This window comes from Centrocercus urophasianus, unplaced genomic scaffold (genome assembly GCF_019232065.1).
Source record: "Centrocercus urophasianus isolate 14NV4802_14NV808 unplaced genomic scaffold, USGS_Curo_1.0 seq_17, whole genome shotgun sequence".
NCBI classification, from domain to species: Eukaryota; Metazoa; Chordata; class Aves; order Galliformes; family Phasianidae; genus Centrocercus; species Centrocercus urophasianus.
The window spans coordinates 24,747,371-24,770,417 of NW_024884722.1; the positions used below are offsets into that span (position 1 = coordinate 24,747,371).

The 23,047-nt window shown below is 35.4% G+C and overlaps 3 protein-coding genes across 6 annotated transcripts in view; 2 read left to right on the forward strand and 1 right to left on the reverse strand.

Annotated features, from left to right (window-relative positions):
• The window catches only part of PBLD (phenazine biosynthesis like protein domain containing), a 23,725-nt gene extending 22,757 nt beyond the window's left edge, over positions 1–968 (forward strand). The window contains exon 9 of the mRNA XM_042818496.1: positions 881–968. Coding sequence (XP_042674430.1) covers positions 881–900 — 20 coding nt within the window. The 3' untranslated portion in view covers positions 901–968. The remainder of the gene's footprint in view (positions 1–880) is intronic.
• On the forward strand, positions 909–12,685 carry ATOH7 (atonal bHLH transcription factor 7). Its single transcript, XM_042818499.1, has 2 exons — positions 909–972; positions 8,771–12,685. The coding sequence occupies exon 2, from the start codon at positions 9,404–9,406 to the stop codon at positions 9,857–9,859; it is 456 nt and encodes a 151-aa protein (XP_042674433.1). The 5' UTR covers positions 909–972; positions 8,771–9,403; the 3' UTR covers positions 9,860–12,685.
• A 2,573-nt stretch (positions 12,686–15,258) lies between these two features.
• Positions 15,259–23,047, reverse strand: part of MYPN (myopalladin) — a 69,886-nt gene continuing 62,097 nt past the window's right edge. For all 4 annotated transcript variants that reach the window (XM_042818484.1, XM_042818485.1, XM_042818486.1 and 1 more), the window contains 2 exons: positions 22,032–22,165; positions 15,259–20,525 (listed from right to left, as the gene is read on the reverse strand). In XM_042818484.1, the coding sequence (XP_042674418.1) occupies positions 20,356–20,525; positions 22,032–22,165 (304 nt within the window). In that variant the 3' untranslated portion in view covers positions 15,259–20,355. The remainder of the gene's footprint in view (positions 20,526–22,031; positions 22,166–23,047) is intronic.

Here is a 23,047-nt window from a genome sequence, read left to right on the forward strand (position 1 = left end):
ATTATAAAGTCAAAATGCAATGGTAAAGTACCACTAAAAATGAAGCAGATATGCTTGTATATATAAAAAATACACATATATTCTTGTACATCAATTTGTTTTCTGTCTTTTCTTTTCTTTTACCCGTGTTTGTGATTCTTGCCATCTTTCAGCAAATAAAGATAACTTTCTTATCATTTAAAAAAAATTGTTTAAAGTAAGTAAAGATATGCTTATGGAAAGCAGAAAGAGTTTAGCACCCCAGAAAAAGTGAATACTATTTGTTCATTAGATCAGTCCATGCCTGGTTCACTCTAACAGCACTATGAATTGATGATGACCAAAACTTACTGTTATTTTTAGTTTTGCTTATTTGTTTAGTCTCATTAACTGTAGTTGGATTATATAAACGCATGGCTAAGCATGTGTATAAAATTAGTATGTGGGAATTCTGTTTAGAATTAACATCTTAACTACTACGCTTTTGGAAAGACAGTACTTAACATTCTAAAATGTATTCATGGAATATTTAGATGATAATTGTTATTATTATGTATTAGTAAAAGAAGTTCAGTCTGCAGTAGTGTATTTTAAATAATATCCCTATATATTATTTAAGACTGTTAATTTACTAAATAATAAGTATCAAAAATACTTGAACCATTATTGAAATAGTTTAACTGATTTTTGAAATAATTCTGATTCATTGAAAAAGTCACTTGGCTACTAATTAAAAAAATACATGTCCTTAAACATGTTATTAAATAAGAAGAATTATTATATCTCATCTTTATGAAGCAGCATTTGACAGTTTAAGTCTGCAAACATTACTGTAAACACAATCACTTCCCCCTTGTATGTATGTCTTTGAGTGGTCATATTTTTTTTGAATTCTTTTCAGTGCAAAACTGGAAGTTCTGAATATTTCTAAAAGCCTGGACTGTGTAGCTGTTCCTCCAGAAATACTGTTGTGAAATACTCAGAAAACCAACTGTAAGTACATTTTGCAAGTATACAAAGTGAAGAATAATAGACAAAAGTCTCATTTATTTAACAGCTTTGACCCATTACAGGCTTTTAAATCATGCATCACTGACTTCAGGCTTGCTCTTGTCAAGCTACTTATAGATACATGTTAAATCAGGCATTTCATATTTTTGCCCTCATTTGCTTTTGTTTACCAGCAGGAGACAAAATATTTAATTAGTTTTGGGGCATTTATAATCTCCCCTGGGCAAGCTCCTGCGACAATACTGGACGCCACTTCTGAGTTAATTCCTGTCATGCTGGCCCCTCCAGTACAACATATGGGTAACCTATAAGCCTTCAGCAAAAGTTGCAACTGAACTATTAGAGGGGTGGACCTCCCTGCTGGGAAAATGCTGGGCAACAAAGCAAAAAGGGGCCAGTGTCACCGGTGGAGGTCAAGGCAACACTAAGACCAAACAGCATCTGGCAAACTGTGCCAAGTAGAAATCGATTAGAAGCAGGGCAATTGGTACAAATTTTATGCCTATTTGCACAAGAAAGTAGTTCCTCCTGAAGTGAAAAACAATAATAATAAAAACAGAAAAAGCTTACACTATCACGTGTCATCACCCTTTTTATTGTTACTTCATATATTTTTATTTCAGTCAGTAGACTGTATGGCACAAACTATACACTATTTTGTTTTGGGCAAACAACAGTAATTGCAGCTTTAATTATGTTTTGAAGACAAAGAATTTTGAGAGTCTTCTTCCTCATTGGTTAGGTACCAGATTTATAACTGCAGTTTTGTTTCCAAGGTGGATTACATTCTCTTCTTCAGATTACAGGTCAGAAAGGAAAAAATAAGAAAACCCCTGATGCTATAGATTCTAGATCCCAGCCACTGTAAATTCATGTTGCTCAGCCCACTTGAATCCTTACCTTGCTTTTCATCTTTTTTACCTAATATTATCACTTTCTGTTCTTGCCTGTATCTTTCCCTCTATCTCATCTTCCTACCCTTATTTTTCTCCACTGTCTTTCTTTTCTTTTTCTTGTTTGCCAGCAAGATAATCCCCACGTGTTAAGAGAAAATAAAAATATAAGAAAACTGAAAAAAACAAGTTGTCTTTTCACATGTCAATAATTAATCTTCAATAACTAGCTTAGGAGAGCTCTAATGCCCGACAACTGCTAAGAACCTGCCACCAGGTTGTCTGCTACATACAGGTAGCATTGTTGTCCATGGACTTGTGAAGGCTGGAACTCAGTGCTTGCAACAAAATCCAAGTAAAATCCATTGTTACAATTATTAGCAAATTGGTTGCTTACAGACATATTTGAATTGGAAATTACAGCACTTACCATTTTAGGTACTATTATGAGGAATATCGTAAATATAATATACTGAAAAAAGAAAAAAATATATAGATACCTCGAGGGAAATAATTTCATTTCAGAATGAAATTCCAAGCTGTTTCTCAGCATTGTTGCCTGTTCAGTTTTTAAATTTGGGATTTCTTATAGTTTTTGTTCTGAATTCCAAATCAAAGATCTGGTTTAGGGATTAGCCTGTTAATGATCTTGGCATTATTATTTTTAGTAGAAAAAAAATAGTACAACTAAGACCTTAAAAAAATTAGCAGTGGTTTTCTGCAATAACAGTGTTTCTCTTATTGTTCAGATAGAAAATAGCGTAGGAATTACAGGATCATATAGCAGTCATTTGCATTATTTGTTCAAGAGATTCAGATGTGTGTGTTTAGTAGCTTTACTAGAGCCATCAAGGGAAGATCTTTCCTATTCTTCTACCATTATCTACCAGGTGGTCCCACCAACCCACCAAGACCTACTTAACTGACTGCATGGGCAGCTGATTCAACTTATTAATCTAGCAGAAAACCAACCCTTAAAAAAATATTTCTACTGGTCTTGAGAGATTAATGTGACTGTCCAGTCATATAAGCATCAGAATGTGCAGAAGGGGAGTATAGCCTTAAAAGAAAAAAAGGAGGAATGGGTAGAGAGGAAGGAATGATAAGACCTCCTATTTTCCACAGTCACAAGCTGTTAGATCTGTTCAGCTCTTCAGCCTGACTGTATTCTGCTCTGTCTGGTTCACTGAGTTGGCTCTAATTTATTTAGTCCATCATCTAATTTATGTTAACTATTAGTATCCACAGATACTTAGCAGAGAAATTCACATATCTCCTACTAACTGTGTGAAGACCTACCTTGTTTTTGCTTCGAACCTCATTCTAATTAACCTCATTTGATGCACTTTGTTTCTTATTTCATTGTTTCTTATGTTTTGCCAGCATCTCTCAAATCCCCGCTTTGCTGGCTCTTTTCCAGCCTGAAGAGTCCATTCTAACTTAGTTGTTCCTCCTGCAAAATCCATTCCGTACCTCTGATTACCAGTAGTACATACTTGATCATCCTTGCATGCTTTTTAAAAGATTCCTTTCTTCTACTCTTTATAATTTTGCTATATCAGTCAGAAATTTTGTCTCTGGATATCTGCCTGAGGCTGAATTGTTTTGAAAAGGTTGACTAACAAATAGCAGCTTTTCCTGATAGTGATTACTGACTTCTATGATTTACATTAGAGGGATAAAAGGACACACATGATCAATCGTAATGTCTCAGACTGTGATATACATTAAACCTAGTGTCATGTAGCTGTAGTAGGGCATATCCTGGTAATGCCTACACTTTCTGCTCCATCCCTACTTTCCTGTAGCCACATGGTGCTGCCACTTCCTGCACACTGAAACAAATGGCCATGTGACTTACTGCCTAAATCAGTTCAGCAAATGGTCAATGTAGAGAACGCTACTACAGTGTAAGGGAGTAGTGTTTCGGTCAGACTGGGGAACTGACTTGCCTTATGACTGTGTGATGGTTTACACTGCCAGTGTTTGAGACAAAGTAAGCCCCTAGGAATAGGAAAGGAGTAGGACGACCTGTTTCAGTGAAAGCCTGAAGTTTTAGCATGTAAGATGTAATAGTACCAAATCACATCCTCTGCTAAGATCAGACGTCCTAAGATCAGTTGTCCTAAACTGCATTACATTTGTCTGACCGCATCTTTTGATTGTAGAAAAACTCAGTAAGCTGATTTTCCTGTTGAATTTTTGTTCACCCATTCTTTGTAACAAGCTTAAGATGTTTTGTTTTGTGACACTGGTACTGCATCAGTGTCAGAGATCTCATTAGATTTACATTTATAAATTTCTGAAAATGGTCAAATAAATCCTAGTTCTCATATGCTGGTTCATAAATTGTTGGGCCTTAGTTCCCACCATGTCTACAGAATCTGTGAAATTTTGTTAAAGGTGTTTTTTTTTTTAAGTCCTTCTTTAGCAGTGCAAAAGGTAACAACATCATCCTCAGTGGTAACTTCTTCTTTTCTTGAGCTGTCTTTTTTTAAATATGCGTGTGTATCTGTATGTATATAATAGTAATCATCATCTATACCTAATATAAGGGAGTAACATTTTTGATAGTTAAAGGTGCAAAACACGTTACTGTCATACCTTGGTAAAACAAGCCCTCTCTTTTGATGTTTGACTATTTGTAGTCTGTTTTAGTCCTCCTGTTGTAGAAGGATGCTTTAAAACAAAGTTACGTTGAAAGGCTGCTCTATAGGATCCCTGGGAACGCTGGGTTTTTTAAGTCTCATATCTCACCTGAAGTAAAGCTACTTAGAAAGTGTGGCATTGAAAAGGATGAATGGCAAAGAGAAACAGATAAATTGACAAGAAGCTATAGTGGAGGGGTAGTATGGCCAATGACCTTGAAATGTGGCTGGGAGATTTTCTTGTTGAACTGTTGAGGGAAGTGATCACCTCAGAGAGCAGTTAGAATAAAATGAACTGTTGTAAGAACATGCTGAGAAGTGTGCAGTATGGCACTGGGAAGCTCTAGGTAAAATTATTGCAAACTCATTTTACTGCTCTAGATTGCTATTAAACTTCCCAATAAGAATAAGAATCTAAATTTGTCTTGAGGACACCAGCATTCACTTGAGAGTTGTTTTGGTTTTTTTTTTTTTCTTTGCTGATAGACCTGTAGGGAAGTATTTCTATTGGAGTGATAGGGGAAACTGTAAATAGCCAGGGTAGGAAAGTACATTATTCCCTTCACCATGGATTGTTAGTCTGTCTTGAGAACAAATGCTGTGAAAGACTGCACCGTTAAAAGTGGTCACATCATGGTAGGTACTCACTTGCTATTAATGAAGCAAGACCAGTGCACTCTGGTCTTTTGGCTTTCTCAGTATAAACTACCTTTGAAGCTCCTGTGGGGTAAGAAGTCCTGATGTGGCTTTTAGAAGGGTCCTAGCAGAGGTGAAATACTGTTATCTGGCTAGAAGGAAAAGGTAAGGTTTTTGTTTTGACATATTGCTTACTTCTGTTACTTTTAGTGTGACTGGAGGAGAGGTGGTATTCTGGAAATAGTTTTAATCCAAAGTGTTACTCTCACTTCCCTTTAAAATTAGTACCCTAGAAGAGTAATTAGATTGTGTTTTCCATAGTAATGCATGTGGAAATATCATGCTCCTCTTAAAGGTTCCTGTGAGGATCATCTGAGTTATTATCTTGGGTATTTAGCAGAAAATTTTTAATGTATTTCTGTATCTAGTTGTAAATCACAAACCTAATTTATTTTGCAGTGGATTAGAAGTATTATTTGTTTTGCTAATATCATTGGTGACTTAAAGTTAATAAAATTTGTTTTATGAATGAAAAAAGCATGCTTAACCATCAGTCTTATTTTTTTAAATTATTTCTTCTCTGAGTAAAACACAATATTTTGATCAAAACCACCATTTTAGAATTAAAATGTAAGTCAGGAATAATGCTGCTGGGGCTATGGAGTAGCACTGAGTGTGTACCTGCTAAAGAGATTCAAAGATTAAAGTGTGAGTGAATAGGCACAGAACATTTCAGTGTTTCTTCTGGCTTGAAATTATATTCTGACACAAAAAACAAGAGCAGAAGGGAAACTTTTGGGAAATCATTGATATACAATAAAGATGAAACTAATAGGAGCTGGCATCTAGATTTGTTTTTAGCGCAACAGCAGTATATCATGTCTGAATATGGGATCAGTTTTCTGAAAATTGCTACCATGAATATTCTGAGAACCGTTGGATGAATAATTTCGAAGAGTATCTCTGAGCAATAAGTAAAAATAAAGGGAGAAGAGAGTAGAATTACATGAGCTGTACTCAGGGCAAACTAGAAAAGTGAGAAAATCAGGCCAGGTGAGGGAGACTTGGGAAAATGTCACTGATACCCTTCCTATTATCTGAGCAGTAAAGCAGTTTGTTTTCTAGCTTGAGATGGTGTATTCTCATATGGCTAATGGACTATAAAATAATAATAATTAAAATAATAAAACAGATAATTAAATTGTGTGGATAAGACACTGATACTCATTTTTCTGTGGAAAAATATAGCCTTTTTAGATGAGCATAGATATTTTTTCTTACGCATATCATCAAACAAAAACAATGCATGCTTGAATAATATATATTTTCTCTATCTAAAGCAGAAACTAAAAAAAAAAAAAAAAAAAAAAAAGACATGAAAAGCAACCATTTTGACCTTCCAAGGAACAATTTTTAACCTTACCTGTAAGCCCTAAGATTCATCAGCCAGATGGACTCGTGCCCTGATTCTGTGATTTTGTAGTAATTCGCACAAAGTGAAGTTAGTTGTTCTTGAAGAGAGATAAAACTCAGCTCCTCTCTTGAGATGGTATCATTGTGTTACTCAGAGAATGGTAATCATGGAGAATCAATTAGAAAGGAGGAAAATTGATGGTACTGTCATTTGCTGTCTTGCTATTCATTAGTGGAGTAAAGTAGAAGTTTTTCTGAATTGTGATTTTTATATTTGAAATCTTTGTAATTCATACTTGCAGAACATGAAGTTAGAAATGCTTTTCATACTTAAGACATTAAGTTAGCAGCGCTATTTTCATAGTAAGAGTGATTAATAATTTGAACTGAGTAGTAAATGTCCATGATAATGCACAATATTTATTAACTTACTGAATGCTTTAATTTTATTGTTTTCTTACGCATTGAAAGTCCCTTGAGATTCATTTTAAGTGACAAAGGATTCAACTAAAATTATTTGAGCATATTAAGTTGCAGTGCTACAATATGCTGTGACAATGGCATAAAGATTAAAGGTGTGGGTTGTTTTTTCTTTTTATTGCTGCCCATGAAATGTCTTCAGAAAAAGAAGTATCTCGCGAGGTCTAATTGCTGATCCTTCTGTGAAAGACATATGGTTATGCGGTTTTTGGAAATGTGCTGTTTTCATCTCTCTCACACTCGCAAGTATTCAGAAATTGTCATTCAGAAGGGAACACATTAATGTGCAGTAGTGCTTTTTTTTTTCTTATATTCGGGAGAACAGGTCAGCGCACACAAATAGGAATGTTGAATATTATAATGAAATGTGATGAAGTTGTACTTCTTTAAATATTGAAGATGCATCGTACATTTTGATAATGGAATAATGGAGACTCCCTACCCCAACCATCATCTCTGTTCAAGACCATTAGGATTCAGAATATTAAGAGCAGACCAACTGGGCGTAACAGCCTACGTTCAACATCTGTCGTGCTCGAGTCCATTAGTGTTCAATTGCATCCTATTGTTTTTGGATTATTCAACCTCATTTCATTGTCATTGCTTCTGCTAGAGATTAATCAGCTGTTTACAACTACTTCAAGTTTTAGAGTCATAATGAAAACGATTGAGTCATAGTTCTAAATAAATATACAGTATTCAGTCTCTAATGAAAAAACTTAGTAATTTATGAATGCTGGTAACAGTTTAATTAAGTCTGAAATCAATACAGATAATAAATCATTGTGTGGCAGTTTTTTTTAACCTTTTGTGTATAAGATAACATGTTCATATGATTTTTTCCTTGTAATGTATGTGGATAATGGTTTTAATAGTACAAGTACTGTAAAACCAAGATTATATTCTGTGTGCCTGAATGGTGACTTAACTGTCACTAGAGCTAGTAGCACAAACAAGCTTTTACGGCCAGAAAGCAGACTCATCTTTTTCACACTTTCTTTTATTCTCGTTACTTATTTGGGGATATTCCTAAGAGGGCACATTCTATGTTTACATTCACATAAATATGCATATATACGTTACGCAGAGGGTGTTAAAAAGAACAGTTTTCAGACTGTTTGTACTGGTATGTCTGTATCTCAACCTCTCCAAATACTTTAAAAATTATTAGATAAATCCATAGCTACATTTAAACTGTTTAAACTTGTTCTGAATTATTTTCATAATGTTGCTGACATGCAAATATATGATCTCAGTTTTTCTCGAGATACTGTTCTCTTCTCACTGGTCTGTATTTGAGTCCTACAAGATTCCCGATAATTTGAGTCTGTTTGCTTTAGTCTTGTACAGTAAAGCACAGTACTATTCTCTGCCACACAACACCAAGCTAATTCTTCTCTGTTTTGTTGGAGCAATTTTTTTACTCCTAATACTATCTACCAGAATTTTCAGATATTTTGAAGTGCAAATGCTACAATGCACAGTGAGAGTTTTTTTTCTTCCCTGAGTTGCAACAGATTATCAATTGAAAAGATCTTTTGCTTAACTGCCCAGAGTCTTGTGGGGCCAGCCAGACACGGCTCCAGATGGCAAGTTGTTAGGGCTGGACAGAATGGCTTTGGAAGACTTCTCAACAGATGAAGGCTGTAATGTTCGGGTTTTACTGTTGTTTTTTTTTTTTTTTTTTTTTCTTCCCCCTGTGGTTCCCAGGCTGGGAAGGTACTGGGATGGAAGCAGAGTGCCGCCCGCCCACCTGCTACCACCTGTTTAGCTTCAGCAATTTCTATAAAGCCTCTTCGAGTCTGTAAGACACGATCATTGCTTACCGGCGGCAGTCAAGAAGGGAGAGATTTCTGTTAGAAGTTACATCTTCAGATTGCAACAGTTCTTCTTATCAAAACATCCTCCTAAACTGCATCAGAACTCCTTCCAAGTGAAACGGCCATTGGAGTGGATGTCTTTTTAACCCATTAATATCCTTTCTGGCTTAAAAGGACCTTTTTCTTCACTAACTCGTGCTTTGAGGATGGAGATTTTGTTGTTTTTTTTATCTATGTCATTGAGTTTACAGAAATGAGAAGAATGAAAGCATAAGGCATTGAGAACTCTTTATTCTTTCATTAAACAATAAGCAATTTTCAGACACTTCCAGAAGAGCCAGAAGAGTTTTGTATTTTTTTATTTTTTATACTAAGATAAATATCTCATCGACAATATCTGGAAAAAGATTCAAGAGGTACACAGGCTACTTATAGGAGTACTTTCTCTACAACTATTTAGACGCTTCTGTTTTAAAGTGTAATTTTATTTCTGTATGTGTGTGAAGCTGCAGCTGCAATAAATATGAAAACCTGTAAATCCAGTCATTTGGATTCAGGAGTAGAATCGGACATCCAGTGCAGAAGTGGAGCAGGCTGCGTTGTGAAGTGCAGCGCAGAAAGAATGGAGAGTGCTGCCAAGAGAAGATTGGCTGCCAATGCCAGGGAGAGAAGACGGATGCAAGGGCTGAACACAGCCTTTGACCGTTTGAGGAAGGTGGTCCCACAGTGGGGTCAGGATAAGAAGCTCTCCAAATATGAAACCCTTCAGATGGCTTTGAGTTACATCATGGCTCTAACACGAATACTTGCTGAAGCAGAGAGATACAGTACTGAAAGGGAATGGATTAACCTTCACTGTGAACACTTTCATCCAGAGAGCTACCACCATTATACGGGACAAAAAGTGGCAACAGACAGTGATCCTTATGCACAGCGAATATTCAGCTATCACCCTGAACACTTTCAAATAGCTAATTAGAATTTATTACAAGCTAAAAATATGCAGCAGGCCAGATGTGTAATTTAATAATTAGCAAGAGTTAATCTGCTTGAATAAGGTAATATTGGCATTACAATAGCTTATTTGTGTTTGTGTCTTACACTAATTTGACAAACTAAATTTGCTTTGAGAACTTAAACCAATACGCATTTAAGAAGTATGAATTTCTTTACTGTTGATAGAAAGTTGTTTGAAATCTTACAGACTATTGCTTGCTAGTTAATTTGGCTCCTTTAATTAAATAAGTCTTTTTATTTAATTATGATCCATGATAGTATTTCCTACCAGTCAGGGGCCAAATTGACCCTTGCTATAACTGAATGGAGTAAGACTACAAATGAGTTTCATTCTACATTTTTATTTTTATGTCAGCTTTAAAGTAGTTCTTTGTTTTGTTTTCCCTTGAATGACTCCCATGGAACAAGTTTTATACTGGAGTTCTAGTCCTTGGAGAACTAACTGTCTTAAACTTTGTAAGTTTGATATATGGATTCCAAAATTGTGTAGGTTTGCTTTAATCCAACTTAGGGTGTCTCTTGTATGCTCGAAAAAGAGCTAGCTTCAAGTCATGAAAATGTTTTTATTTTTAGTGGCTGTAAAAGCACATGTGGTTATGTACTGTGAATGAGATGCTCATGTGAAAGCAATCTAAACATCTGGATTTTGTAGTTTGCATCTTATTTCTTAATTTTACATTACCTAGAGACAGATTTTGTAAATCATAAATAAAGTGTTTTCTATGATATGTGCTCATATACTACCTTAAATTTCCAACTCTAGAAATTACTTTGTTTCCCTTAGTATTCCACTTCTTCCTCAGCCATGACAGCTTAGTGTGCAGGAAAAACTGGCCAATGATGTTTGTCACTCAGTTACAGGAGGATGTGTATTTAGTGTACCCTACAAAAAACAGCTTTTAAAAATAAGTTCTGTTGAAATGTATACTTTATTTCAGCCCTGCTGATGTCCTTAATTGTCTTATTTATTTTCTGCTTGTGCTTGTGGAAGATAGAGGGATTTGGATAGAAAAGGCAGAAGAGTTAGGAAAAGGAGACTGGGAAGGTGGAGAAAATAAATAAATAAAAATGAGTAGGAGCAGAACAGCAGATGTATCCACAAAGGCCTGACTGCAGATGTCTGTTATGATGGTGGCAGACTGTGAAGATGAAGGATGCTTCTGCTGGTTCTACTGTTGGGAGTTTCCAGAAACGAGCCCTTTGCTAATGTTAGCCATCTGGGAGAAGGAGAAAAGGAGCTGCTGTCCCAAAACAATTGGTGGTGGATTTCCAGCAGGGAAGGCTGGCAGGTTCCCTGCTGCCATATCTTGTCATTTGAAAGAATCCTAAAATAAAAGTGGAAGTTTTGAGAAGAGCTATTTGCAACAACTAAGTAGCTTTCAATGGAAATAAAAATAAAAAAAATACAACCAGCAATAGGAACTAAGCGCTGTTTTGGGACTCTGCTCCAGGAGCTGTTATATATGTAGAGAGAGAGACCTGACCTTAGTATCTGTCATCTCCCTGAACCTTCGTTGACGTTTTGCCTTTGATCAGTGTCTTGTGGAATAGTACACTTCCAAAGCCACAAGTTGGATTGAATTTGGAGTAAAAGTTGCTGGGACAGACTTTCAGGTCTGGCTTAAACAAATATAGAAAACAAATATATTCTGAGCAGATCTCTCCCTTAATCATTGGTATTCAGGAATGTTTTTTAATGTATATTTTGGCTTTTCTAAGTTCAGTAGTGATTAGGGTAATTATTAAAATGTGGGCTTTTTCTTTTGAATTACATTTGCTCTTTATGTAGTTTCAGCCTTCTGGGAATACGAAGTCATGTTATTTGCTGATTCTTGACTGAAGTTTATACAGAGAGAATAGAAGTAGTTGTTTGTTATGCACTTGAGTTAATACTGCTGGAAAATTTGTTATTGTTAAGTGACCAATTTCTCTGCATCACAGAATTGTAGAGGCTTGAAGGGACCTCTGGAGATTACCAAGCTCTATCCCTTGCTGAAGCAGGTTCCCTTCAGTAGGTTGCATAAGTTGGCAATCCAGGCAGGTTTTGAATATTTCCAGAGGAGGAGACTTCGCAGCCTCTTTGGGCAGCCTGTTCCAGTGCTCTGTTACCCTCACGTTAAAGAAGTTTTTTGTTGTATTCATGTATAATCAATGCAGTCCTCAAATAAATGTTATGAATGATGTGCCATCCTAGACTAATTTATTAGCGTAAAATTTCGGCAGAAATTGTGTTAACTGCACTGCTTGCACAGCAATGGATTTTTCCATCCTGAACCAGGAACATAAAGCAAATAGTCTGTAGAATTCTGTGACACAGAGATCTTGGCTTAGTGAGAAATAGACTTCTAAACCCTATGTGGGGAGTGTACAAATTTATATGGAAGTAAAACACCAGGGCAGTGTACAAGAACTGTACCAATGTGTTTCTGCACTGCTGGCATATAATTTTATTTTTGGGATGTGATGTTGCAGTTTGTATGTAGCATACATAGAAGTATATAACCACCATGTTTCATCCGTTTTGTTTTTCCCATTCAGCATTGTAATACACTACTAATAGTAATAATAGTACTAATAGTAGATAATGTGATGACAGAAATAGTCACAAGAACAGTGAATGTTTCTGTGATGTGAATGTTTAAACGATGGTAAGCTCACATAAAGAGGAGCAAACCAAATCTGTGGTTGTGTTACCTGAACTAACAATTGAAAGTGAAGCCTTAAAAAGCACTTCAGTGCAAAGGATAGCTTTTTGAATGCTTTATAGATCAGCCTGTGCCATTGAATAATACAATCCTCATTTTCTCAAATCTGATTTTGCTAGTGAGAAGTGTTTAATTCTTTTTTAACAAATAATAATTAGTAACTATTTAATTAGTGACTGAAACAGGCTTTTACAGAATGGTGTGGTAATTCAGTAATTTTTTTTCTCTTGGGAGAGTGCAGTGTTGAGTTGGAAGTTGGGATTTCTAATTTATTACAGCACTGATGGCAGTAGAGTAAGTTCTTCATAGCTGTCTATGTATTATCTGTCAGAGCTCTTCTGGAGGAGATGGGGGGGAGTTTTAAACATGAAAAGTTCTTTTTGACTGCAATGTGAAGAGCAAGCTGTGGTTTAGATGTCTCAAACTCAATAACCATCCAGCAAGTCATTGGCTTCTCTTGATTGCTTTTCTTCACTAATATTTCAGCGACTCTGTGAAACCATCACTTGACCATTTAACATTGATTTCATCATTGCTCCAGAGTGTTTATTTTCCACTGACTGTTTGATGCTTGTCAGATAACAACTGTGACCCTTCCTCTGTACTAGTCCTTAAGACATGGCCCCACTTCCCCCCAATAAATTATTGCTTCCAGTCTGCCTCCAAATGACTTCAGATGTGCAGAGCTTGATGTGTTCTTACGTGTAGAATTTTTTCTGCTTACAGATTTCTGTCCCAGGGAGAAGTGCAAGCCTGAGATATTTCTTTTTGTAATATTAGTACATAATAGTTCTAGTGTTACATTATGAACACACACAGGATCAGAAATTATTTCTTCATTACATACTTGTTGCTTGCTAAACGCATGTTTTCACTATTGAAATTCAGTGTGCAGTTCAAATGAACTATCTGTGGGAAATTAACCTCTATTCTTCTAGAAGGTTCAAACTGCATCCTGCTCTTTACTCTTTGAACTAGCACAGGTGGTCTTATTCTTATGATTCTTTGAATCTTTTCACTTTTTTTTTTTTTTTTTTTTTTTTTTTTTTTTCTTTCAAGGTGGCCAGAGTTATTTTTCAATTTGAACTGGAGAGGTGTTTTCAAATGCAGTGACTTTTCTTGGTCTGGAAATGGAACTAGGGTAGTGTGTTCCATAAAAGTATGTTAGCAACAAAAAGGCAGTGATTTCTTCCTGCCTAGCTATTGCGGCTACCAGTGGCTGTGTCTTATCACTTCAATTAATTCCAGCTTTCTTGGTTTCTCTTTTCTATTGCACCATTTTTAAGCACAGACCATTCAGTACATAAAGAACAAAGCTCAGTTCTTGACTGAAATACTTAATTGGTGCTGCAGTACATGCATTATGAAAAATAAAGATGTTGCTAGCTCTAGTTATAGCCTTGTAAGGTCAGTGACATTGCAACTGTTTTGCATGGGGAAGCATGGATATCATTAGGCTTTGTTTGTTTGTTTCTTGTTTTGCTTTTTTTTTTTTTTAATTTTTAGCTGTGTTTTCTTTACCCTGTTAAGTAGAGCTTCTGTAGTGAAAGTTACTGTTGTGATCTGATTCGCTAGGCAGAAATTACAAAGAACATGATTTCCTGCCGTATTCTTAATGCTCCAAAATAAGCTTCTGCCTTAAGATGATGAGTATCATTGCATATATTGGCAATACAGATTTTGGCTGGCAATATAGATGCAATTCTCAGTTTTAATTTAGGAATGGTTTTATCTAGACTTTATAAACTCATTAAGAATTTTTAAAAGTTTCTTTTTGCTAAGTTGTTGCATCTCTTTAAAATACCCAGGAAATAAAGCAAATGCACTGAGAACAAAACCACATTTATTCATTGAAGAAACAGTCCAATGCTTCCTCTACATAGATATTAAAGACATTTGATTTCATTTAAAAAAGAAAGCTTAATGTTTTTAGATTTAATTAAGTGTCAAGAAAACATAGTTTTTTTAAAAAAACCCAAAGCAAAACCCATATGTATAATATTCAAATATTTTCTAAATAATACATTTTAGTATTTTGTATACTATAGGTTTTTTCCAATTTGTTGTTCAGTTTTCATTTGTACAGAAATTAACATGCAAAGTAAATCGGAACTTACACAGAATTTGCTTAAGATGTCTGCATATGTAACTCCAAATAATAAAAAGAGAAGTCCGTGTTAGAATGGCTTCCTGCAGTCTGAAATCCACAGTCAGTTTTTCAAAATTTCAAAATGTCTTTGGTATTCTCCATTTCTTTATTTAGAAAAGAAAAAAAAGTAGTCACTTATTGTTAGAAGACGGTATAATCTTAGTGAATGGTCTGTTTCTGAACATAATTTCACACTGAAATAAATGGAGACCTCCACTCAAATCTGTAGCGTGTATGGCCCAAGGATTATTTGTACGATGTTAGTTCTTCATAACTATAATGGAGTTGAAGTATGAAGGCATTATTAAAAGCAGCTTTTACTGCTCAGAAGAAGTGATATTACATGTGGGAGCTGCTTTAGTTCATGGGGCTGTAACAGGGCTAAAATGTTCTTATGAACATTGCCTCTGATCTAGCAGTTACAGATGTACACAAGAATCAGTCCGTGCAGGAATGGAGAAACATGGTTAAATGGGACAGTAAAATCAAGATCAGCAAATGTAATAGAATGAACCTTTTTTTTTTTTTTTTTTTTTTTTTTTTCCTGTTGTCTTCTGTATCAAGACTATAAAATCCATCTTCTTTGTAGTATTAGTTTTGCTTCTGCAGCTTCATTCAATTTTCACTTATTGAAGAACTGGATACAGAGCTAAAGGCTGAAATAATAAGTCTTCTGTAACACTCTCCAGTGCCCTACTTGCACACAGAGGAGCTTTGGTCCTAGATCCAATAACTGGGCATTTCTGTGGGTGTTGTGTGGGTGCTGGCTGAACATGAAGCAACATGGTACAAGAATTTATGAGACACAATGGAGTTCATCTCTGCCAGTCTGTAAAATAGAAGGATATGCCCAAATACGGGTGTTGGGGATGAATTGTACAAGATGCTGATAATCTGACAACCCTACAGATGTTTTGAACATTCAGATTGTCCTAAAGACTCCTTAGCTTCTGCTCTGGTTCCACTGAGAAAACTTGCTCTTTTAAAATTTGATTGAGAATTTATTGGATGAAGAAAGTGTAACTTAAAACAAGAGCAAACTGTTTAGAAAAAAGAACAACTATATGTCACAGCTATGTGCTAGCATCATATCTACCATATCCCTGACTTGACAGTACTTTATGATTTTTCTTCCAAATAATGTAAGCCTAAATGCATTAATTTCATTACCTGTCACAGCTGAGTTCTGTAGAAACCTCTGGTTTTGCTCCACACTTGCAATTGCTTGAACACATCAAGGACACACTCTTGTATGCAACTCTGAAGCATTTATTTAAGGTGAAATGAAAAGAGATACATTCCTGAACATTTGGGCATTTGTTTCTTCCTTTTGTATGCACTTAATGTACTTTAAAACTGATGTTAGCACTATTTTTCCATAGAGAATGACTTTGGATCAAAAAATAAAAATTATCAACTTTAATCAAGAAAAAAATATAAAATAGAATTTTGAGGCTCAAAGTAAACATATTTGTATTAGAAATAGTAAGGCAACTAACAGTGAATCACTCATTCAATATTTAACAATTAAAAAATTAATTAGGTCTTACAAATTATTTTGTATGAAGACATTGTCTTGAAATGAATGTTTTTTAACCTTGTAGCAGTAAGAGCACAGTTCTTTTAATAACTCTGATTTCAGATTTGTTTCTTTGCAATATCTGTTACTGTAAACAGTTGCAATTGGCAACTGCTTAGACATTATGGAAGAGGCTGCAGGCTTGATTTTTATAATTTAGATTGTGTGCTCTCCTCTTCACACTACTGTACAGGAATCATTCAGTAGGTATGTTCCATTGTCTGCATGCAAACAAATTATCTCAGTCTAGCTGTTTTAAGGCGAGAAGTCTATTGGTATTAATGCAGACTGTTATATGAAGCTGCTGAGGACTGTGTCTGCGCCAAGGTGGGCCAAAAATGTTAAAGCAAAGATAATCCTTCTGCTTTTTAGAATTACAGAAAAGAAGTTATTTCTGCCATTCTTTGAAATGTATTGTGCATCTAGTCACATACAAAAACAGGACTGGAAGGGAATAAGAAAGTAAGTAAACCTACAAGCATCTGAATCAGAAAAATGATCTGCTACTGAGAATTTACAAAAATGAATATTTCTGTATCTCATTGATACAATGTTATGTTTCACATTGTTGTGATTTAATGGACTTTTGGAAGATAATAGCTAACACTGATTCCAGTAAATGCTCTAACATTGATTTTTATTGTTGCAGGAGCCTGCCCTAAATAAGAGAATGAAATATCATGTTAGTGTGAAATCAAATCAGCTATTCAATTGAACAAAAACAATGACAAGTCAAGCTGTTCAGGAAGAGAGCACAACTGCATAGCGTGTAGTGCCTCTTGACACAGTATGATACCCTCATGGCACATGAACTCTAACAACATCAAGTTTTGTGACAACTCAGTGTTGTCTCTACTGCTTACACAAGCAATTTTTCCCGTTGGCTTTTCCATCAGTCAACAATATAAGCATCATTTTTGCATCTTCTTAATGATGAGCACATTAGTACTGCTAATTAACAGCATTTACATCCATTCACTAAGCTCTGTTTACACACTCATTCTCTAGGCTCAGAATATGCAAAGGACAAATGTTCTGTAGCAATTAAAAAGCAAAAGTTAATGACTACAGACTATTTACTTGGGATCAGATTCTGATTTTGTTTATGTCAGATGCACTGAAAGTAATTTCTCTGACTTACACATTATGTAGGGAAGTGTGATGGATAAAAATTCGATTCGATCCTTCTGCGAATAAATACTGTCAAAGAGGGAATATTTATAGTTCAGGTGACAGATTTTGGTGATGCACTCTGTAGCCTAGTTTCCCGTGAATCTGCAGGGTCCTCTTATTTAATGACTTAGAATTAATCCTTCTTATACAGATTTCTGGGAAAAGCAGTAGCTTTTGTCTGCCTCAACAACAAGAACAAAAAGTACGTTTAAAAAAAATGTAGCACTTATCCTTCAGCTTGTCTGCTCAAATTATAATTATGTAAGTCAAGAGAGATTTTATCTGTGCTCTCTGTCTTTTGGTTTGTGCCAACTTTTTGGACATGATGTCTGCAATGTGAGAATCACTACTAATGTCAGTAATATTCAGAGGTATGATTCTAGAACTGGTAACCAAGTATTTGCAAATAATAGGTACTGTTATTTTAAACTATGTAAAAAATATCAGATAGCATGCTTACCCTTCTTGCTAGAATTGCGTAGTGGGATATATCACAGCCCAAAGGAGAAGCTTGTGCCTGCTTGATTTCTTAGTTTCTACTCAGTCAATAGGAAACTTTATCCATATAGGACATTCAGACAGGCAGAGGAAAGTAAAATAATGTAGGACATTATAGGATGACTCAGGTTGGAAGGAACCTCAGGAAGTCATCCAACCCCTTAAAGCTAGGTAAGGGGCCCACTGTTGTATTCTAAAGAGGAAAAGAGCTTGACTAACAAAGTCTGAGGAATGATAGCCAATTTTGAATACTTTGGGTCAAAATCCAGTTTTCAGTTCTGACATGAAGTAATGAAAAGACTGGAATTAGATCTTTCATGTCTTAATTTCCTCTCATCCTTCCCAACAGCACTGAATTAAATAAAATCCAATAACTTTCTTTGGATTATTTTCTCAAGAGTATTTATAAACATGGGAATTTTTTAATTATTATTTTACTGGGTTTTTTTAAACCAACTTTGACTTACTGAGCCATCCTGAAAACAAGTGAAGATTAGAGGAATAAGGATTTCTCTATTCCAGAGGGCCACAGTTTGTCTTACACTGAGCATCTCGTAACTGAAATCCACTTGAGTTAACATACTGCTTTTCATACCAATTAGTTGTATCTTACTTGCTGGAAAGGAGATACAACATCAGCAACAACTGACATTTCTGCTTTCTCACTGAAGTAACTGTTTCTGGTATTGTCTATCAGGATAAGAATATGTTGTAGCTTCCTGATCTGCTCAGTCTGGGGTGAATCATACCTGAGATTTCTAACAAAAGCAGGGAAGTTATAATGGTGAGTTTATATTATGGTGGTTTTGTGATGTGCGTTATGGTACTCACATAGGAAATGGAATAGTACAGTATATTCACTTCCCATGAATCTTTAGGGAACCAAGAGTCAGTGATATCATTAAGTTGCTTTTGTAGGAAATCAGGAATGAAAGGCTTTCTCTTTCTCAAGTCTCTGTCCATATCCAGTATCCTTCTGCTCTTAAGATAATTCCTCATTGTTTTCTTTGCATTTGTAAGTTAAGTTACACTTTTAACTTTGCAAGAAGTCCAAATAGGATCTAACCCGATAGTATCTGTTAATTTTTCTTTTCATTTTTCATCTTTTAATTTTACTTGTCCAAAGAAGAGGGATAACAGTAACTTAAAGAGGCAAGAAATAATCTTAGATAGTCACAGATTCTAGATGCTGTACAACTGTGCAGATGCTAAATGTATTTAAATCAATTAAGTGTTCTTAACACCTTCTGTTGCATCTTAATTAGATTCTTATATTCTCCTATTATTTATAGTAGAATTTAAGTCCATAGATTTTTGTCTATTAATGAAATTTTCTGTCTTAATAGTAGACGCCATACTTGTCATTGTTTCCTAAATATTGATGAAATTGCTGATTTCCAGCAGATCATAATTCCTTTTCAGTTAGAGGAAAAAATGAGGTATATGGTAGATACTTTTCTTTCAGTCACATTAAAAATGGGAAGAAAGAGACTGATATTTGAAAACTCTGAAGTTACAAGCTTGGTATGAGTTTATGTTCAAAAGCAGAGAATTGCTACCAGTGTAAGGAAAAAAAAAATAAAATACAAAGCACATCTGGAAAATAGTTTCAGCTATGAGTTCTACAGAACATGCTTCAGACTACAGGAAGATTAGTGTCCTATGTTAGAGCCATGGGCACATGTCCTATACCTTACTTTATGATCATTATGCCATGAGTACACAGTTCATGGAGTATACACACGCACACAAATATAAATATATAAGGTATACAGCTGTACCTACATGGAATTCTATACTTATCTAGACTTGAGTTCAGCAATTATAAGATTATCTGGCTTAATCATATATAAAAATGAGTTACATCTTTTTCCTTGTACTTGTGCTTTGTGATTATCTGGCTTTTTTTTTTTTTTTAGTTTTAGAATTACATTCAAAGTCATGTTGTTTACCCTCATTCAGGATTATTGTTATTGTAATATCAGTGTTTTCACTGGGCAGTATTCCAGCAAAACATCATCAATCCTTAATGTAGCTTGCTACAGGAGGGTAGCTTTAATTCTAGCAGTAGAAGTGGTATTGGCTTTTAAGTGCTGAAAACTATGTTTACTATGTAATTCTTAGCAAACTACACAGTACTGAATTTATTGCACAACACTCCATACCACAATTATCCTGCAGAAAAATACTATGCAGAAGTTTTGTATATGTTACTTGCAAAATCTGCAGCAGCAGTACACTTAATTACAAAGAGGTTGCTTGTAAACCTTGAGCATCTTGACTTGTACCTCTTTATTTTTTTCAGTTCTAGTATTTCTGCAAGTGTAACTGGAACCATTGTTCATCTGTCCGTTTCAAAGTTCATCGCTTTCCACTATCTTTTGAGTTGGGGATGAAAACAACACAGGGCTTTCAGTAGCTGGGAAGCCAGAATACATGTCGAGTCCTTGGCCAGTAAGGTTTGCATACCGGCTACTCCCAGGTCGAAGCTTTATTTGTTGTGGAATTTGATGATGCCACTGAGCTGAAGCAACAAAAACAGAACAGGCTGCATAAACCTCTGAATAAATTAGCAATGAAACAACAGGAGTCAATGTGCACAACTGCTAAATCTAAGTTCCCTCCAACATCTTCGAAGGGAGCACAGCAGTTTGTTCCCTGTCTTAGAGTCTGTTCCTTCAAATATTGCCATCTGTATAGTTTATATTGAGTACTTTTATTAAAATATTAATAGACAAATTTCCACCCCTTTTCAATTCAATAGGAACGTTTACACGAATTTCAGTAAGTCCACAAATAAACCATTTAATCTGTAAGCTTTCTTCAAGCTCTTGCAAGCAAAAGAAAAGACACATTACAGCATGAGCAGAGATAAACAAATGGGAAGTAACTATCATTCTGTACTATTCCATCCCTTGGAGGACTTTTCTTTCTGGCTTTTCTTCTGGTGGTATTTATTTTTGAAATCAATACTCTCACTGCTGTATTTCATTCTTTAAAAACAGAACTGTAAATACTAGAGCAAACCTTCACTTGAAATAGCATGAAGAAAAGTACTTTCTGTCATTCTGGCATACAAGACGTGTAGATTCTTTAGAAAATACAGCTGGAATCAGGACACATTTCTGACTTCCCCCCCACACCCTTTTTTCTTTTTTTTTGGCTTTTAGTGTTCATCTTTCATATAAAACCTTAACTTCTGTCTCCCCACATTTAGACACCTGGGGAATTACTTTTCATTTTGTGTGTTTGTTTTTGAATCAATCTCTGCTCAGCTCTCTTGATTACTGAATTACTGTTGTTCGTGTCACCACAAGATGGCAGAAAACGTACAGAGATGCACTGATGACCTATGGTTATCCCTGATAAGTTTTATTATTCCTTTTTTTCTTTTTTTAATAAAAAAGCAAGATTGAAAACTATTTTTGAGGGCATGGATACAAACCCTGTCTTTTTTTTATTTTTATTGCTTAAGTAATCAAAGGTTTTTTTTGTTGATGTATACAAATTACCTTAGCTAGTATATGCATCTTGCATAGATACAGAGAAATTAAATATTGTGCCATAGTTCTTGAACTAGGCTTAAGCGTTCTGAGTCTTCAATCAGCACATTATCATCTTAGCTAGTTTGTATTACTTAGGCTCCTGGAAAGAAGGGGCTTTTAAATGTGCAATTTGTTATTCTTTCTCAGCTCAGAACAGAAGCACTATTTGCCTCTAAAGGAACAGAGGTAAGGTTTAATCTGAATACACATTTATTGTACTTCTATGTGTCTGTGGAAGGTGGAAAGCAGAAGTAAAAAATATTGTACAACGTTTCTCCTGTCCCACATCAGTTTAATGGCAAGTAATCTCATAATTTAACTGCATTGTTCTATCTCCTCCTGGTGGCCATGTTAAAATGGAGCCATGCAGTGATAGCGTAATGTCTAATCCATGGCAAAATTGGGAATGTAAGAGCAAAGAATTAGTTGAGAGCTAGGACTGTCACTGAAAATAAATTCTGATTTATTTACTAGCCAGTACTTACCATATATGTCAAGTCTAGCAGTACAAGAGACAATACCAGCTTCGTTTTTTGCAGACAAGGTATACCAGCCCGCATCTGCTTTCCTGGCAGGCTGAATCAGAAGGCAGACATACCCTGTTGTATCTTGGTGCATGCTGGGAAAACAAGTTTTTTAGGCTTAGAATTTGTCAGGAGCATGTCATCTCTGAGATTTTGCAATATGTATATCCGCTATGAAATAAAAACATCACAACTTCTGTTCCTAAAGAACAGACTGTGACCTTTACACTCAATAGACTTCCAGGATAGCCCCAGACAATAATCTGAGCAGCTGAAATCTATTCTTGCTCCTTTCAGCTGTGAAAAGCCATGGTGTTTTTATTCTGTATGTGCTAATATTGGAATTGCTTATTGAATTCCAGTGAAATAAGCCCCAGCAAAGCTGCTGGTGAGTCATACTGTATCTTTTTTTCAAGCACAGAATCTAGAAGAATAACATTTGTACAAAGTTGTGGTATTTTCACAACAGTAATCAGAGCTAGTCAAATTTCCTCATGGCACCCTTTTCCATTCCAAGAGAAATGCCTGAAAGGCAAAATCTTGAAGATTAATTTGGACAACATTCAGAGTGAAATTTGTTTCATTATTGCCTCTTTTTCATTTGCTCTTAAGCAGACTGTGACTTTTTGGCCACAGTTCTCAGGAAAAAATAACATTTGATAGTATATCAGAGAAGGTTCCTCTGTTCTCCAGGCTGTGGTTGGTTGTTTTATCAGTTCAAACGTTTCCCTCGATACAAGGGAAGAAGTGGGAGATAAGCACGTCAGCATGTTTGAAATTGGAGGATGTTTTGAAATTTGACATTATGCTTTCATGTAAACTGGAATGAAATGCCAAAATATAAAATTTCAGGTAAAGAGGACAATTTGTGCGTTAGGCAGCTCCTAATAACAGGAACATTCAGCCTCTGCTATCAGCACTACATAATTTGCTTTATGCTAAGACAGAGTAGTACAGAAAGTCATGAGTGTCTATAT

Bases quoted from the DNA above. Each gene is read 5' to 3' on its own strand.
- ATOH7 (XM_042818499.1), top strand. From the start codon at position 9,404: ATGAAAACCTGTAAATCCAGTCATTTGGATTCAGGAGTAGAATCGGAC.